The sequence below is a fragment of the Nannospalax galili genome, unplaced genomic scaffold, assembly GCF_000622305.1.
Source record: "Nannospalax galili isolate Female #2095 unplaced genomic scaffold, S.galili_v1.0 scaffold696, whole genome shotgun sequence".
Taxonomy (NCBI): Eukaryota; Metazoa; Chordata; class Mammalia; order Rodentia; family Spalacidae; genus Nannospalax; species Nannospalax galili.
In genome coordinates, this window is record NW_008338534.1 from 259,406 (window position 1) to 278,536 (window position 19,131).

A 19,131-nucleotide genomic window follows, 5' to 3' on the forward strand; every position below is an offset into this window, starting at 1 on the left:
TTTATAGGCTGGGCGTGGTGGCACACGCCTTTAATCCCAGCACTTGGGAGGCAGAAGCAGGTGGATCTCTGTGAATTCAAGGCCAGCCTGGTCTACATAGTGAGTTCCAGGCCAGCTGGGGCTACAGGGAGACCCTGTCTCAAAAAAACAAAAAAAAAAATTTTTTTTTATATTTTATGTGTACAAGTGTTTTGCCTGCATGTATATATATGTACCAGAAGACCAGAAGAGGGCACTGGAGCTGCTATGTGGGTGTTGGGAATCGAACCCAGGTCCTCTGCAAGAGCAGTAACCTCTTAACTGCTGAGTTATCTCTCCAGCCCTGCAAAGGATAACTATTACGGTATGTGAACTCAGTGAAACCTCAGTGAGACCTGGTAGCTGCATGGACTGACACTCTGAGCCACTGCTGGCACACTGGAACGAGGCTGCCTTTCCTGAGCATTCGCTACAGACCCAGGAGAGGAAGCTAAGCCGAAACACAGAAGTGACAGAGTGCAGGGAAGCCAGCAGAGAAAGCCACACCTGTCACAACCCAGCCACTGTGCCTGGACACCTCATGAAGTTTCTTCAGGTTCAATGGGCTTTCATGGGTTCTTGATGTATAATGTATCAGGCAAAATAAACCAGGTACCAACATACTACACTACTGAGCATCACTCAATGCCTGCCACTAGCATTTCAAAGATGATATAAGCTTTGAGAAAGGGCGTTATCCAGTAAACATAAAAATACTCACATAGCCGGGTGTGGTGGGCACACGCCTTTAATCCCAGCACTTAGGAGGCAGAGACAGGCAGATCTCTGTGAGTTCGAGGTCAGCCTGGTCTATGTAGTGTAAGTTCCAGGCTAGCCAGCGCTACATGGTAAGGCCCTGTCAAAAAACAAGGCCAGCCTGGTCTACATAGTTCCAGGACAGCTGGGGCGGCTACAGGGAGACCCTGCCTCAAAAAGACCAAAAAAAAAGTTCACATATCTTAAAATCACAACTATACAATTTGGGGTGTAGCTCTAAGGTAGAGCTCTTGTCAACACATGCATGGACCAAAAAGGGGAAGATTTTCATTAACCTGTTATGTCCTAAACCAAGGCAATCAACATTTACATTGTGATTATCTTTCTGGGAATCTTTGTACTTTTTTCCTGGTTGGGGAAAGTGAATCAGGTTCTTTTCTCATGGGCCCCAAGTTACCTCAATACGCAGACAAGTTCAGGTCCCCAAAAGTAATCTTACCACTTACTGAAAATGTGTGAAACCTAAGGTAGGTAGATCAGCGCGTTCCTTAGCAAAGTCAGCAAGCCTCGAGATCACTCTAGCAAGCTACAAGAAAGACCATGTGGTGAAAGAGGGTGAATTCAACCAAGTTCATTAGATAACTGCAACTAAATGTTGAGATAATTTTATATAAAATTAATCTCCAGCCCATGAAAGGTAGTTCCTGTGTCTTTAGAAACTGACATTTGAAAATAGAGTCAACTCCCTAACATGTCACAAACTATTTTAAGACCACTGCAGGATACCAGGACCAAGCCATAACCCTGAGGTGTATACTCCAGCGGCAAGTCTCTAGTTACAATACCTACGTTTAAAAGGCTGTACTTTAAAAAGCATTTACTCAAAGTGTTTTAGGCTGGCCTGGAACTCACTAGGTAGCCCAGGGTGGCCTTGAATTTGTGGCAATCCTCCTAATTCAACCTCCTAAACACCAAGATTATAGGCATGAGTTACCACGTCTGGCTTACTTACAGTATTTTTAATTTTTTTTTTGGTCTTTTTGAGACAGGATCTCCGTGTAGCCCTAGCTGGCCTGGAACTCACTTTGTAGACCAGGCTGGCCTCAAACTCAGAGATCTGCCTGGCTCTGCCTCCCAAGTGCTGGGATTAAAGGTGTGCGCCACCACGCCCAGCTTCACTTACAGTATTTTAACCCAAGGAGAGACAATTAGTTCCACAGATTAAAAACAGGGTCATTCACTGGAGAAAATGACAATACAATCAACACTGTGTCGATTCATTTATCATTATACTTGGAACCCATCTATTACAAGGAAGCTAAAGCAAGCAGGAAACTTTTGTCAACATCTTACCTTTGGCAAAAGCAGGTCACATGCCTTTCTAAGAATAATCAGGTCCTAAAAAGGAAAATTCAGTGTTCCACATTACACAACTTTGTCACACAGCATTATTACTTAGCACTTTCTGGCCATTAGAGCTGGCTGTCTCAGCCAGCAAGCAATCCATTTAACTTTAGCAACTGCGTGTGCCTGAAGACGCTAGGAGGCTCTTTTCTCATTGTTTAAAAGCATGAGAACTGAGCTTGGGGATATGGCTCAGTTGGCAGACTACTTGCCTAGCATGCAGGAGGCCGTAGATTCAACTCCCAGCATAAAACAGAAAGGTTAAAACCTGTAATCCCAGCACTTGTGAAGCAGAGGCAGGAGGACCAAAAGTTGAAGGTTATCCTTGCTTACATAGCAAGCTCCAGCTGAAGACTAGCCTGGGCTACAAGAGATGCTGCAGAAATCCAAACCATACCACAGTAACTCACACGACAAAAGCACTACTGGGATCCATAGGGAACAAAACCTGCTTGTCTAAAGTATGTGCTATCTACATTGACTGAAAAACATCCATGCCCACAGCTTTTCTCTCTCCAGAAGGCCCAGGCCCAGGCGTCATGGCACAGTCCATTAGTACTGTCCCTAGTTTTTCTCATAGGTATTGTCAATATGAGAAGACCAGACCCAGAACATCAAGGTCTAAGAAACTTAAAGCTGCCATTTCTTTCTTTTGGAGGTAGACTCTAGCACCTCATGCACTCTAGGCAAGTGACATACCTACATCCCTAAGCCCCCAAAATGCTCTTAGGGGAGCTAAGAGATACAGAGTATTTGGGCAATTCTGACACATTCTTACCTACCATCACTGAGACTGAGTATTCCCTGGGTACTCTAAAGATCTTCTAGACCAGCAAGATGGTTCAGCAGGTAAAGACACTTGCTGCCAAGCTGGTCAATCTGAGTTGGATCTTCAGAATGTGCTCGGTGGAAGCAACTTTTACAAGTCATTCTCTAACCTCCACGTGCACACCACAGCCCATGTGCCCCACCTCCAAAGTAAATAAATATAATAAAAAGACTTCCAAATAAGAGGATTATTATTCTAGTACCTGGCTACTTGCACACAGGTATCTTTAATTATTCATCATTTAACTCTAAAAAGAAGCCAGCCCCAGTGGCACAGGCTTATAGACCAGCTACCCAGATGGCTGGGGCAGGAAGACAGGCTGAGTTCACAAGTCAAAGACCAGCTTGGGTAATAACACAATGTATTGAGACCCTATTTCAAGAAATAAAAGGTATTCTGGGCAACTTGAATTAGAATGCCCTTCTTTTTTTTGTCATTTTTGAGACAGCATCTCCTTGTAGCTAGCCCCAGCTGTCCTGGAACTCACTACATAGACTACATGTGCCACTATGCCCAGCTTATTTTTATTTTATGTGTATGAGTGTTATGTATGCATGTATGTATGTGCACCTGTGTCCTGCAATGCCTGGAGAAGACATAAGAGGGCGTTGGATCCCCTGGAACTGGAGTTATGGTGCACTTACATGCAGGCAATACACTTATAAAATTAAGAAATATTTTTTAAAAAACTATAAAAAAGAAATGTATAAACTGCTGCTCTCAATTTTGATCAGAGAAACTTTCTACAGAGGCAGCAGTGCTATAGACTCATCAACATGTCAAAGTGCTGAGCACAAGTGACTGAAAGCTCAGCCCAAAATGGGACAGCTCTGCCAACCTCCCATAAGGCTCAGGGAATGTGAGGAAAAGGGGCCAAAAGAACAAAAGAACAGGAAGGAGTGGCGTGAGATGCTGTCTTCTGGAGATGACATGGCCTTTCCATCAACTCACAGCAGTTGTGGTTACATGCACAAGATCAAGCCCGTTAATAATTCTATCATGGGTGGGACAGAGGCTTGTGAGGCTCCACATCTAGCTGCTGGGGGAGGGGGAGCCATTTTTCTTCCTTTGTGTCTACTAGTAGGTTGCCTATACATAAGCAGGCAGCAGAAATGGGAGACTCAGGGGGTGTATATGCCAGCATGGAGGCAGAGGATGTTTCAGGCGGTACGGATAAGTTGGGGTTGGATATGGTCAGAAAAAGCATAAATTTCACTCAGTTTTTGAAAACTGGAAATCAGATGATCTCTACAGTGGTTGTGAAGACTAAACGAAGGAAGTAACTGCTCCAAACAGAAGATGCCCCTAGAAAACTCCAGAAAACACAGTTATTCTGCCATATCTGATCACAGACACCAACTGAGGGTCATAATAACTAGTGCAATGTTTTCTTTTTAGAAGCCATAGCAGTCAGGCCTTTGGTAAATCTGAAAAATTAAAAATGTATAAATGCTTTATAAAGATGGGTCCCAAGTACAAACAGTCCAGGCACCTACTGTATTGTCTCCGACATAGCAGGAGGTGGCACCCAGATGAATGATGCCTGCTGCTTTCGGACAGCAGCGGCCAAACGTGTGCACGTGAGCCATCACATCGTGACGCAGCTGTTTCTCTTCCTCAGCAGCCATCTGGAAGTCAATGTTGTCCAGGTTTGACTTCATCTCCTGGATTTGTTCATCTGTGATAGGCAAACCAAGTGTCTGCAGAAGAGGCAAATGAAAATCAAATGAACTTGATGTATAATTATTTGAACTGAAGTAACACTGAGAAAATTCCCTACTGCTCAACTCCTGAATTAAAATTCAGAGCAACCAAGCTAAAAAGTACCCAATAGGGGAGGGAGCCATGTGGAGGAACTTTCTCAACAAATCGTAGTAAATTCCAAGTACACTGAAAAACACAAAACACTGTAACCCTGGTGTTGACTGTTCCCTCCTGCCTCTCCAAGGTTTTGAGGCCTTCCCCAACTTGCATGTAAAACATCCTGTGCCAACGCTACTCCCTAGCCTGGTTCTATTTTGTGTACTCATCACTGTGTGGCACTTTCACATAGTCCAGGAACCTACCCAGACTTCCAGAAGGTATACTCCATGAGAAGAGGCCTTTGCTCTGTTCATTACTTAAGTCCTAGCACCTGGCATGTGAGTGTGCAAACAGTGGGACTTTACACTGGCTTCAGCTGGACTCACTCATAGAAACCCTAACAGCTCTGTAACACTAGCCCTGGTGTTGCCTGTACTGGACTCCTAGCACTGGGGAGGGTGAAGCAGAAGAATCATGACTTCAAGTGAAACACTGTCAGGGCAGTGAGATCCCTCAGGCAGTAAAGGCACTTGCCTGGAGGCCTGAATTCCACCACAGAAACCATGGGAGGGTGGAAGGAGAGAACAAAGTACACAAAACATCTGAGGGACCACCACACATGCGCCCCTCCCCACTGCATCATGCACACACTTGCACGATAGTAATAAATCCACACCGCCTCTCATTTCCCATTTTCTTTCAACCAGCGATATGATCTGTATCAATCATCTAATACAGATAATTCACACCTTCAGCTGTAAACACTTCAGGCAATTTGTAGACCAGATAAACCCCCCCTACACTGCAGTGTCAGCGCGAAGTTACTTGCTAGTCATGGTGACGCCAGTCAAGGCTTGCATGCTACATCTGCAGAATGTGGATTAGCAGATGAATGAGTAGAGTCCTTCCTAATGCACAGTGCATGATTAAAGCTCTACTCACTACTACTGTTGGTGCTGGACCAGTAGTTTATTAACTCTCCCTATGATTTTTTTTTTTTCGAGACTTGATGAGCTTTTTATACATGCTTAAGGAATATCAGACACCTTTGAAAAGGTGCTAAACAAGACCCAGGACATGGAATGCACTGGAGAAATGTCCAATGCTATCTAATCAGTTGATGGGGGCTGAGCAGAATGAATGAAAGTTTGGGTCCTTGGGGCTGGAGAGCTGGCTTAGCAGTGAACAATGGCTGCTCTTTCAGAGGACCAGGGTTCCGTTCCCAGTACCCACATGTTGGATGACAACTTTCTTCAAGTCCAGTTCCAGGAGATCTGACACTCTCTTCTGGCCTCAATGTGCACTGTACCCATGTGATGCACGTACATCTGTATATGCAGGCAAAGCATTCATATGCATAAAATAAATCTTTGACAAAAAAGTCTGGATCCCAAACGTTCCTCATACAGTCTTTGTTGCTCGAAGCAGCTGCTGCCCTGCTCCGGAGGCACATTCCTCTGAAACTTGAGAGGTAGGCCTTAGAGCTCTCTGGATCACCTTCACCGGCACTGGGAAGCCTCCCTCCCCCAAGGGCTGAACCGAGTGCACTTGGAGTGAGTGTAAGAGAAACCACCCAAGTTCCCTAATAACTCCTGACCAGGATCCTCCCCCCTAGGATCACAGGTACTAGGGAAGGAGCCGGGTGGGGGTGGGGGTGGTAGTTAAGCCGCTCACTCAGCTCAGGCTCCAGGACCCACCCAGGGTCAAATCCCAGCCGGGCTCTCAGGGCCTTGCCGGGTAGCCTAGGGCAAGCCTCGTTCCCTGACGACTCGGTTTTGTCCTCTGCAAGAAGGCAACAAGGGAAATCACCAAGTTTGCAAGGTTTTAAGAATCTCATTTTAAAACATTTTGTTATGTGCACGAGTGCATGGCCTGAATGTAAGTGCACCCGTGTCGTGCAATGCTCGTGGAGGTCAGTAGGAGGCGCGGGATCCCCTGGAACTGTAGTTACGCATGGTGGTGAGCCGCCATGTGGGTGCTGGGATTCGAACCCGAGTCCCCTGTAAGAGCCCATGCTCTTCACTTCTGACTCAGCTCTCCAGCCCCGAAAATCTCATTTTTGGCGAGTCTTTAGTGTGCGTCCCGGTGGGAACGCAGGTGTCCGGGCCCCATGTGCGCCCCGGTCGGCCGGCCCCGCGCCCTGCACCCGCACACTGCCGTTACCTGCTCGGCCTCCGCCAGCCACAGCCACAGCTGCCGCCACGTGCGGAACTTGCACCTGTCGCTGAACAGGAAGCACATTTCGGGGCTGGCGTACCGGGACGCCAGCGGAGAGCGGTAGCTGTCCGTACCACCGGGGTCTCCGGCCGCCGCCATCGCCAGCACGCCAGCAGGAAGCGCTGTGGGGTGGGACTTCCGCTACCGGGTAGAGGAGAACTGGTGGGCCAGGCTTGGCTGCTTCCTGCCGCGGGTCACCGGGTTTCTCTTCCGTTAGGGTCAGGGGAATCCGAAGCCCTCTTCTGACCTTCGCGGCATTGCACAACACGGGTGCGCTCACATACATGCAGGCAATACACTCATACACATAAAGTAAAAATATTAAATATTAAAAAAAAAGATTGTTTTGGGTAGCCAGGCACGGTGGCTCACACCTATTTATAGTCCCAGCACTTAGAAGATGGAGGTACTTGGGAAATGAAGGCAGAAAGATCAGGAGTTCAAAATCATCCTCAGCTACATAGTATACTTAAGACCCTGTGTCAACAAACAGAAACAAAAACAAAAGGGCTGCTACAGGTGGCAGTGTGGCGCCTCTTCCCCATCCCATGCTCCACTATGGCTGACAAGTAATAATAATAAAATAAAATGGGGGTGGGGGCTGGAGAGATGACTCAGCAGTTAAGAGCACTGATTGCTCTTCCAGAGGACCAGGGTTTAAATACCAGCACTCACATGGTGGAAGAGCTCCATTCTGAATTCCAGCTTGTTTACTGAAATGAATTCCCTTTTCTCAATAACTGTGTTTCAGGAACATTAAAGTTACTGATTAGGGGCCAGTAAAGACAAACCCATCAATTTGAGTTTCATACCTGGGACCCACCTCGTCAAAGGAGAAAAGACTCCAGTGGGATAGCCTCCTACGATGGCACCAGTGTAGTAACATGCCTACACACACACACAATGTAATTTTTTTTTAAAGTTCAAGGCCAGCCTGGTCTACATAGTGAGTTCCAGGACAGCTGGGGTTACAGGAGACCCTGTCTCAAAAAGACCAAAAAAAAAAAAAAAGTTACTGAATAGGGCTGGAGAGTTGGGAGCACTGGCTGTGCTTGCAGAGGACCCAAGTTTGGTTCTCAGCACCCACGTGATGGCTAACAACCATCCCTTCCATAACTCTACTTCCAGTAGATCGGACACCCTCTTCTGACCTCCATGAACACTGCATGCATGTAGTGCACTTACATACATGCAGGTAAAACACTTTTTTTTTTTTTTGAGACAGGGTCTCCCTGTAGCTCCAGCTGGCCTGGCATTTGCTATGTAGACCAGGCTGGCCTTGAACTCACAGAGGCTGGCCTGCCTCTGCCTCCTGAGTGCTGGGATCAAAGGCATACACTACTGCGCCTGGCTAACAATCATATTTTTTTTACTTATTGATTATATTTCAGAACTTGATTCCTTTGATAACCATTTTTTTTTTCTTTTTCTTTTTTTTTCTTTGAGACAGGGTTTCCCTGTAGCACCAGCTGACCTGGAACTTGCTATGTAGACCAGGCTGGCCTCAATCTCACAGCAGAGATCTGCCTGCTTCTGCCTTCTGAGTGCTAAGGATGACCTTGAACTTCTGCTACTCCTATCTTCACCTATAAAGTACTGGGACTACAGCGGTGCACCAATACACCCAATTTTTTATGGTGCTGGGAACTACCCCAACCCCACCCCCCAGCACTCATTCATTCTCCTGGTTGGCTGAAATGTTTAGCACTTTGGACAGCCTCCCCACCTTCCCGATTGGCAGCAGACCTCTGGGATCCTCCTGCCTTCCTGTGTTCTGAACAGTGATAATTGTTTCCCCCAAGATTTAACCCACCTTTTCTCCCACTCCCACCACAAGGCTTACCTTATGAGCCCATGAGTCCTCCAAAGTGTTGATACTTGATTTAAAGATCTAAAACACATCCAATTTGACTGTCAACGCTATCTGAAGCAGCATCTCTCAACTGGAGTTCAACTTTGTTTTTTTTTCTGTGGCCTAGTTCAATGAACAGGTCTTCAGATGGTTGCTTTTTCTTTCTCTTTCTGAGACGGTGTCATTTAGCCTAGTCTGGCCTCAAACTTTCTATGTGGCTAAGGATGACCTTGAACTTCTGCTACTCCTACCTTCACCTCTAAAGTACTGGGACTACAGGGGTGCATCAACACACCCAATTTTTTATGGTACTGGGAACTAAATTCAGGGCTTTGTAAATGCTAGACAAGTACTCTACACCTCCAGCCTTATGTTTTATTTCTGTCCCCTGCCCTCATGCCAGAGATGAATCCAGGGCCTTGGAACAGTAGGCAGTGGTCTAACCACTGAGCTACACCTCTAGCTCTTATTTCTGCCTCTTACAATCTTAGTTTGTGGGGCTGGAGAGATTGCAGAGGACCTGGGTTCAGTTTCCAGATTCCCTTCTTCGAGGGGATCCGATGCCCTTTTCTGGCCTCTGTGGGCATCGCATGCATGTGGTGCACCTACATACACGCAAGCAAAACACTCATACATAAAATAATAAATTAAAGCCAGGTGTGGTGGCACAAACCTTTAGTCTCAGCACTTGGGGGGCAGAGGCAGGCAGCTCTCTGTGAGATCAAGGCCAGCCTAGTAGTCTAGGTAGCAAGTGCCAGGCCAGCTGGGGCTACAGGGAGACACTGTCTCAAAAAGACCCCCCCCCAAAAAAAATCTAATTTGTTCAGCCTGGACTATCATGAAACTATCTGAAAAATAAAAAATAAATCAAATACAAGATGGCTCAGTGGGTGAAGGCACTTGCTGCCAAACCTGACAATACCAACTCGATTCCCAGAGCTTACATGGTAGGAGAACCAATAGGTAACTCCAATTTGCAAGTTGTCCTCTGACCACCATGTACACCTCACCTCAAATACATGAATACAAATTTTCAAAAAGCCTGTTTTTGTATATGTCTTCAATAGGGTCTCACTCTTCAGTCCACACTGGCCTCAAACTCCAGGTGATCTGCCTTTCAGCCTCCTGAGTGCTGGGATTATAGGTGTGGGTACTCATCCTGTCCAGCTTTTTTGCTGTAACATCCTGTTACCCATGAGGCATATTCATTCCACAATGCTCACACAAAATGGAGGCTTTGCACTAGACAGTGGGATGCAACGGGGCTGGACAAAGGTGAGAGCAGAGGGTGATGTGTGTATGTGTGGTACATGAAAGTCATATGATAACAGCCTTGTAGGAAATAAAGATATTCGAGGTGCTATTCTAATGGAATGCCACTAAAAGATTGGGAAATGACTATCAGATTTGTGTCGTAAAACATATCCCATCAAGCTGGGTGTGGTCATGAGCCCTTTAGTTCTAGCAGGCACATTTCTGTGAGTGGAAGGCCAGCTTGATGTACATACCAAGTTAAAGGCCAGCTAGGGCTACCTAATAAGACCCTGTCTCAAACAATCAACACAGGGGGAGGGAGAGGGTGTTTTTTGTTGCCCAAGCTTGTATCCATTTCCTAGGCATATCAGTGACCCTCCTGCTTCAGCCTCCTGAGCAGCTGGGACTCGTGCAGCAAAGGTCTTCAGTAATCGGGAAGTGGCCAGAGTGAAATGACTGGAGAAATACAGGAAATCCTGAAGCAGTGTCCAGGTCCTACGGCTGAGCATCAGGGTGTGTTTAGAGATTTCTTTTTTCCTTTTTCTTTCTTTTTTTTCCCTTCTTCCCTCAGCAGTGCTAAACTGGTTTTGAATGCTGGTATAAAATAAAAATGGACACTTGTCCAAAGTGAGGATTCATCATATGTCAAGAGGGGTAGGGGAACTCAAGGATATTAACAAGCATGTTATCCACTAATGAGCTATAACATGGGAGGTGAATTACCTCAGGAAGGTCAACCAAGTCAAAGCATGCCATCAAAGAACAGGAGAGCCAGCTGGGAGGACAGGAAGCCATGGCCAAAGATGCTGATCTGTGATGCTGGAAGGGGGCAAGTTTTGTGAGAGGGGCTGGAAGGCCTGGCAGGAGTGACAGAACCCTGACAGATAGCTTTTCTTTGTGGACACAGGAGTCTTTTGCCTTTTTCATTTTTATTTTTTGGCTTTTTGAGACAGGGTCTCCCTGCAGCCCCAGCTGGCCTGGAACTTACTATGTAGACCTCTCACAGAGGTCCACCTGCCTCTGCCTCCCGAGTTCGGGGATTAAAGGTGTGTGACACCCTACCTGGCCTTTGTCTTTTAAATTTTTATTTATGATTAAAAAATTTTGTTATTTTATGTGTATGCGTGTATTGCCTGCATGTAAGTGCACCCATGTCATGCAATGCCCACAGAGGACAGAAGAGGCTGTTGGATCCCCTGAAACTGGAGTTATGGACAGCTCTTAGCTGCCATGTGGGTGCTGGGATTCGAACCCGGGTCTTCTGTAAGAACAATCAGTGTTCTTAACTGCTGAGCCATCTCTCCAGCCTGTCTTTTTTATTTTTGTCTTTTTGAAACGGGGTCTCCCTGTAGCCCCCAGCTCACCTGGAACTCATTATGTAGACCAGGCTGGCCTTGAACTCAGAGATCCGCCTGCCTCTGCCTCCCAAGTGCTGGGACTACAGGCATGCACCACCATGCCCGGCTGTCTTTATTTTTAATGAATTATTTTTATTGTTTTTGTTTCTTGAGATGGTCTTACATAGCCTAGCCTGACTCAAACTCACTGTGTAGCCAAAGATGACCCTGAACTTTTGATCCTGTGCCTCTGCCTCCTAAGTGCTGAGATTATGCGTCTCTACCTCTACCCAGGTGACTCTCATCTTATCACCATGAATTCTACCATGCCATCTTTATCAGCTATTTATGCATTTTCAAAACACACAAAGACTCAAGTCTTTGGTAGGAAGATCATAATTTGCACTTACCAGTATCTGTCAAAAACAAAACATGGTTTTGGGATAGGCAGGACATCAAGATGCAGACATGTGGCTCATCCCTTCTGCACACCTTCCAGTGTTTTATACTCTTTTCTTTTTTGCCCCAGTATCACTGAGCTGCATCCCTAGGCTCTTTTTTTTGTGTGTGTGAGATGACGTTTCACTGAAGTTCAAGGCTGGGCCTTAAATTTTCAATCTTCCTGCTTGAGATTAAGGCATGAGTCACAACACCTGGCCAGTGTTTACTTCTTTATGAAGAAACGGATGGTACATTGTATGCTAGTTTGTATAATGGGTTTCTTCAAACTGGCCTCAGAAATCCAGGTGTTTTTCATCACAGAGACTAACTTTTTTATGGTGCTAGGGATTTAACTCGGAGTCTCCCACATGCTAAGCATGTATTTTACCACTGAGATGTGTCCCTACTCCCCAAATGGGTCAAGTGCTGGCATGACTTTTGAATGTCACCTGGGTTGCTGGTATGATTTCACCAGTGGCAGAGACAAGTTTAAATTAAGTGAGTGCATGCATGTATGTGGCATGTTCAGAACAGAGTTCACTGTGAGTTGGGCAATGCTACCTAATTATTCTGAGCCTCAGCCTCCTGATGAAGAGTTTACTGCCGTCTATCTGAAAGGGTTCAGAGAAATGAAATCCAGAAGACTCCTGGAATCAGGAAAGTATCAGTTCCCACCCTTCCCTCCCCTTTGCTGTTTCATCAGCTCCTCTACACTCGTTCCTTTCCAGCAGTGAATGGCAGCAGCAAGGGCAGCATTCTCTCTTCTCTCCTCTACCCTGAGTTCTGACCAGTGCCAATCAGGACCTAACAAGACAACAGGCAATGGTAAAAGAAGATCATCAGCTTCTTTTGGAAAGCTTGGACCCTGGCAGGTGTGTACGCTCTGGGGCAGGAGGCAAGCAGTAGAAAGACTGACCACCCTGATAAAAAGACAACAGTCAAGGCTCAAATTCAACAGAATTTCTGATACTTTTATGTGTGGAGCAGAGGTGGGGTGGGGTACGGAGGAGAAAGGTGAATATTCCAACAAATGAACAAATTACACTGGCAGAATAAACCAGAAGCCACAATAAATAAATGCTTAGCAGCCAAACACATTTATTAGTCTTTTTTCTTTTGTTTTTTCCAGGAACCCAAAAATATTTTGTAGTTATAATGTAAGCAACTGAGTTGCACATAATACAATCATATCTTTCCAAAATAAAATTAAAAACTAAACAAAAACAAAAATAAGCTGTTTAAAAGCCCAAAAAAACCCTTCAGAAAACTCTTATATACGCATTACATCATCTCTCAGTTTTAATGAAATGACGAAGACTTTATTCCTTATTATTCAACCTGTCACAATCCAATAAAACACCACCCTTCAGTTTTTTTTGTTTGTTTTTGATATATATATATATATATATTTTTTTTTTTGAAATCCAGCATGAGAAATACAGTACCTGCTATGGCAAAAAATACACATAAATGCAACTTTTCAGCTTACTTGTACATTAGTAGAGTTTAACATTTTTTTTTCTTTTTAAGTGAACCAGTGATTTTAAGTACCACTATACTAAAAAAGTAAAATAAAATATAGAAAAGGGGGGCCCAGCCTGCCGTGCAAGTGCACCTCTAAAGTGCCTAGTTTCTGTGTCCATGTAAAACCAGTAATATGAGGAGCAATTTTAACATGGGAGTTTGATTAAACCTCTATGTTAAAAAAACAAAAGACAATGCCATATCCTTCCTTTTCTCCCCTCAAATATCCTTAAAACCTATCATCCACTTTTTCTATTGCCCATCAGGAGAGAAAAGAAAGCCATCAAAATAATATTGTAAAAGCTATTTCAAGTATAAGAAAATAAAACACTTATAGGTAACTTGCAGAAAGCATCAGTACGTGCAGCGGTTTTAGTCCTTTTGACAGGTTGTTTCTGCCGAGTGTTTCAGAGAGGATTTTTGTGGTACCTTCTGTTACCTGCTTGTGTGCAAAGCTGGAAAGCTGCCTCTGAAAACTCTAGCCCCCTTCTGGTACCCTTCTCTGCACTTTTTGATTAAAGGGGCAAAGAGGGCCACAGAGAGCAGAGAGAAGGGAACCAGGCATCACAACAAATTAAGTGGACTGCTCCTCTGCTACACCCCCAGGTCCTTTTGCCCCAGGTTCAGTCTCAGTGACCTCTAATTGAAGGGTCTCCCGTTACTGTTTCCTGATTTGGTAGGATGTATTTCACTATGTAAACATAACCCCCTAGGATTATGGAACCCAAAGCAGCATTTATATCTCGCCATTGAAAAGGAGAAAGGTAAAACAGTCCAGAAACTTCTCATCAGGTTTTTTGTTGTCTGTTTTTGGTTATGCAAAACAGGGCTGGGGTGGAGTGGGTGCAGAATGCAAAACTGTAAGCAGAGAGTGGAGATTTAGGAGTGGGCACAGGTGAGTGGTTGGATCTGCTTTATTTTCCCTCCAGAAGGTTTTTTTTTTTTTTTTTTTTTTTTTAAACCTGTTAAAAATGTTCCTGCACCTTAAGTCGTGCTGAAATTAAGGCCAAGGGTGCAGAACTTGTGCACATGTCTGTGAGCACACTCAAGGTGCGTGCACCATTTTGATGTCTTGTGTTGAGACCACTGTATACACTTTGGTCACTGGCGTGTGCAAAAGGTGTAGTAGGGGATGTCCCAGGAAAGAGTGCAGACATCAGCAAAGCCCTTTGGGAACATCAGAGAGGGATATGAGGGCAGGCAGAACCCCCAGGGACAAAAGGAAGGACATAACAGGCTAAGGACCCCCAGACAAACAACAGACATGAAATCCAAGTGGACAGCTGCAGTCAGAAGGTGAGTGGTGATATACATGCGGTTTAATCAAACCTCTTCCCTCAAAGGAAATCGTCGTCATACAAGATCAAGGAGATCACACCGAAAGAGCTTTTTGACAGAGGGTTTGTGCTAAAATGGGAAAAATGTGGGTTCTTCAATATGATTCATTCTAACCCTGCCTCATGGGAGCCCAAGTCTAGGAAGGCAGTAGTTGTCAACATCCTATAAGCAGCATGTGCCAATGTGCTTCCCTCTAAGAATGTCAGCTTTAAGCTGTATGGAGGGATGAAGGTCTGAGGTTGCACAGAGCTTTCAGGGTTGTTTGTATGCTCCCTCACATGAGTTTCCTTCTAAGTGAGAAATACATTTCTGGAGCATTCCTGATAAAGCCATAACAAAAACTGAAATGCTAGGGACTAAATTCCACCAGGAACTAACAAACCATATGAAAAGGGAGGTGTGTGTGTGTGTGTGTGTGTACAAAACAAAGATTGCGAGCTCAAGGTCCTGTGTATAAAACCTTCTGAAGTCCCTGAGGGGACAAATTCCCCACCTGGAACTCTAGTGCTAGAATAGATGATTCCTAGAAAGGGCAGGAGTTGGCCACTGGCCTGTGGTCACTATCTTGTGGGGGAGGGACTAGGGACAGAAGAGCCACTCCATGGACCTGTTCTGCCTTTTCTTCTTCAACATGAGAAAAATCCAGATCTGAAACTTCTGATGGTATAAATGCAACATATCATAGGGTTATTTTCACAGCAAAGAAAATGCTTTCAAAGTTATCTGGCTTTTTACACATCCATATTTTATAAAGGACAGCCCACTGATGTCAGAAAAGAGGGAGGGGCTTACATTGTGGGGGAAATATACCTTGAGGTACTGTTCTGTGTAGGACAGTTGAAAAGAAACACGTCAGGATTTCTAATTTTGTTGTTGTTTTGCTTTTGTTTAAAGGCAATCTAGTAGATTGGAACCCGGATAAGATCATGCCTATGCAGCCTCTCACAGACAGGAAGAGACCGTGATCAAGTCTGTTGCTCATTACAGTACTGTGAACATCAACAACAAAGATGCTGCTTGGAAAACACTGAATACAGGCTGGACCATCCCTTGCTTCTGGTGCTGTGTTGTAATAATGCCTAGACCAGAGCAGTGCAGGTGTCACGATTCATCAGTCAAGCTCAACAAAGGAATTCTGTCAGACCAGAGAAGAGATGTATGAAGGCCTTCCTGTGTACCACATCTCACTGCTTACCAGCCACATCCAGCTTAGTACTCAGGAGGGAAGCAGAGACTACACTTGGCTGAAGGACAGCAAATAGGGAAGGGAACCCTTTTTTGCCTGCTAATCATCAGCAGGCCAACAGCTTTCTTCCTCAGAGGGCAAAACAGCTTTCTCATAATTTAGAGTGGTTCCTTTAAACAATGAATAAAAAAGATGAAAATATAAAAGGAGAAGAGGAGGGGTTTTTGAAATGACATAAAGATGAACTGGAAGGTCAGCAGAGTGAGGCATGGTTTCCTGAGCTTGAAAGGGTTCTGAAATTCAGAGAACACTGGAGCCTGTGGGCTTCCAATGATGCCCTGGGTTAACACTGCACGGCTAGGATCAAGAATCCTGGACCACACTGATGGACAGGCTTTGCAGGACCCCTGGAATTTGCCTGGCCATCAGACCCGCCAGAGGGCAAGGTCTGAAGGTCCCTTTGGCTCTCACTGTGCCAACTTGGCCCATCTTCTCTCCTCTCTTCTCCTCCAGGACATGGGGATACCATGGACACAGAAACTGAAGAACATAAGGATGCAAAGCCACTTCCTTTCCCTCTGCCCTCCCCCCTTTTCAGAATGCATAGTTACAATTCACGGTACAAAATGGAGCAAGGATGACCACATATGGACTTTTTTTTTTTTGAAAAAAAGAAAAAAAAAATCCAACAACCTCTTCTTAAATTCAGTATCAAAATTCACATTTGCATAATAATACATTTCAAGGCCATTAGAAAGGGCTGAGAGTGAAGCACAGGAAGCAGCCACCCTCCTCCCTTGTCTTCCTGAATGAACCTGAAGGAATCTGGAGAGTGCTTTCCTCCTGGGGAGCTGAGGAACTGTGGAAATGGCCCTTAGCATTCACTTGATCTTTCTTTAGAAGGTAGGGAGTGGGAGAAGAGGTGGAATCGTTGAAAACAAACATCAAAACACATGAAGAGACACCACAGATTTCTAGGTTTAACTACAATAGTTCTGAAGAACTAAAATATGATTTTAGATTTTTTTCTTTTCTCAGTTCTTTCAAAACCTTTACCCTTGTATGTAATAAATACCCTGTTAGCAGAAACAGCAATGCGATGTGACTTGCGTTTGGGAAAACCATGGCCTTTTTTAGAATGTGAGCTGAGAGGGTAAAAATGCGCCATCTGCAGCACAAAGCCGGAAATGCCTTCTTTACACGCATGAATGGGTCACAAATATCACCATATTCCAATTCTCCAGTGCTTACAGAGAAACACAAAATTAGACACACACACACACACACACACACACACACACACACACACACACGCGCGCGCGCAGATTTGGACAGCTGACCTGCACTGGTCTAACCTGGGCTCTGCTGTTCCCTCATTACTTCCCTGCCCAAGCAAGACCCAGAATCTCTTCTGCACAAGACACTGTGCAAAATTGGTGTTAAAGAAAATCCAACAGCTGCTCCTGGGGCTGCCAGAAGATGCTCTGACAGCCTGAAAGACAAGTAGACCATCTTTTTGTTTTCACCATGGATGGTCTCTGGACTCACAAAGGCACATTCTGAAGTACTACACTTCAGTGATTCCTTGGAAAAAATTAAAGGGGGTGGTGTTTTAAACACAATTATTGTAATTTAACTCAAAATTTGTCAAGAAGCTTCATGCTACAATGTATCACTTGGTGAGTAACCATACTACCTTTACAAGGTATGTGACCTCCTGAAGAGTTCCTAAGCGTTTGTTTTGTATCACCCCCTCTTCCAACTTTGTCATCCACATTCAGCATCTACCATCTTCTCCAGCTGTAAACTCTGCTGTAAGGCCAGTTCCTCTGCCTCCAGTCCCTTTACAAGCCCTCCCCCCTTCCCACGCGGGACACTTTCAGTGGCCCAAGAGGAATGCATGACCTACCAGGTGGTTCAGGAAGCCAGGGAGGAGAAGGTTAGGCAGTATAGAGTGCGGGTTTCCCCTTTTTGAAGAAGCCATCCCAACTTATTGATAATGGCTGGAAATGGGTCAACTGTCATTGGGAGTTTTATTTCCACAGCATTAACTCAGTTTGAAAACTAAGTTGAGGAACACAGTGCTTTAGGGAAACGCTATCTCTTTTTTTATTTAAACCAGAACACTTCTTGTCTGTGAAACTGTACCTGACCTCTCCCCTCCTGTGGAAAGATAAGGGTCTGACATAATGAGGACCAATGCTGAGCTCTGCAGAGTCCCTGGTCAGGGTAGTACCTTTTTCCTGGCATGGGCCATTTCTTGCTGACAAAAAAATCCACATGTACAGCTGACTGGAAAGTGAGCTATTTAAATTCAGAGAGGCAAACACTGGCAGTTTCTATCTCTTTTCTACAATTTTGGGGGAAGTAGACGATTCCAAGAGATTGACAGTTTTTTTTTTTTCAAAAATTTTATTATTTTCATTTTCATGTGTATGAGTGTATTGCATGCATGTATGTGAGTGCACCTGTGTGTGCAATGCTGCAGAAGTCAGAAGAGGGCTTTGGATTCCCCTAGAACTGGAGTTAAAGATGGTTCATAGCTGCCATGTGGGTGCTGGGAATCGAACCCAGGTCCTCTGCAAGAGCAGTCAGTGCTCTTAACCACTGAGCCATCTCTCCAGCCCCCAAGAACGAGAGTTTTAAAAAGCATTCAAATGATGGAAATACTTGTTACGAGCTTGGGATCTAGTCAGAATGACTACATATACATGGGGCGGAGTAGATACTGAGCTGGCAGGAACAAGCTCTCTACTCCCTGACCTGTCCCTCTTTGCCACCTTGCAGATGTTCATGGCTTTCTCCTTTGGCATTGTGGGCTTGGGAAGGTGTTGTGGGCAGTTTAGTGAGGGACAATACTCAATTTTTATTATTACTATGCTCATAGATTCTTGGGGTTAACAATTTCAAAGCTGAAGAATGTGAAATGACTACCCATTGTCAAATTTAAGGTGTAGAATGAAAATACTATTGTTAAGTGGAACCATCTCTGAAGATACACACACCTTTGGCACTGGCCACAAACCTACAGAGTATTAGAGTGTTTTCTTACAGACTGACAATGCCTCCAACAGCCATTCTATTTCTAGAATGTCTGACACCCTGTACTTGTAGAGAAAGAGTAAAGGAGCTACAGCACTGTGTGTGGCAGGGCTTGAGGGAACCAGCTCTCTGCATGACTGCTGGAGTCCAGAGTTCACTGTAGACACAC

The 19,131-nt window shown here is 44.9% G+C and overlaps 1 protein-coding gene across 1 annotated transcript in view; it reads right to left on the bottom strand.

Annotated features, from left to right (window-relative positions):
• Positions 1-7,123, bottom strand: part of Adsl (adenylosuccinate lyase) — an 18,695-nt gene extending 11,572 nt beyond the window's left edge. Inside the window, exons 1-4 of the mRNA XM_008833167.3 lie at positions 6,935-7,123; positions 4,465-4,668; positions 2,089-2,133; positions 1,242-1,321 (exon numbers count right to left, since the gene is read on the bottom strand). Of these exons, the coding sequence (XP_008831389.1) occupies positions 1,242-1,321; positions 2,089-2,133; positions 4,465-4,668; positions 6,935-7,087 (482 nt within the window). The 5' untranslated portion in view covers positions 7,088-7,123. The remainder of the gene's footprint in view (positions 1-1,241; positions 1,322-2,088; positions 2,134-4,464; positions 4,669-6,934) is intronic.
• Between the last annotated feature and the right edge of the window lie 12,008 nt (positions 7,124-19,131).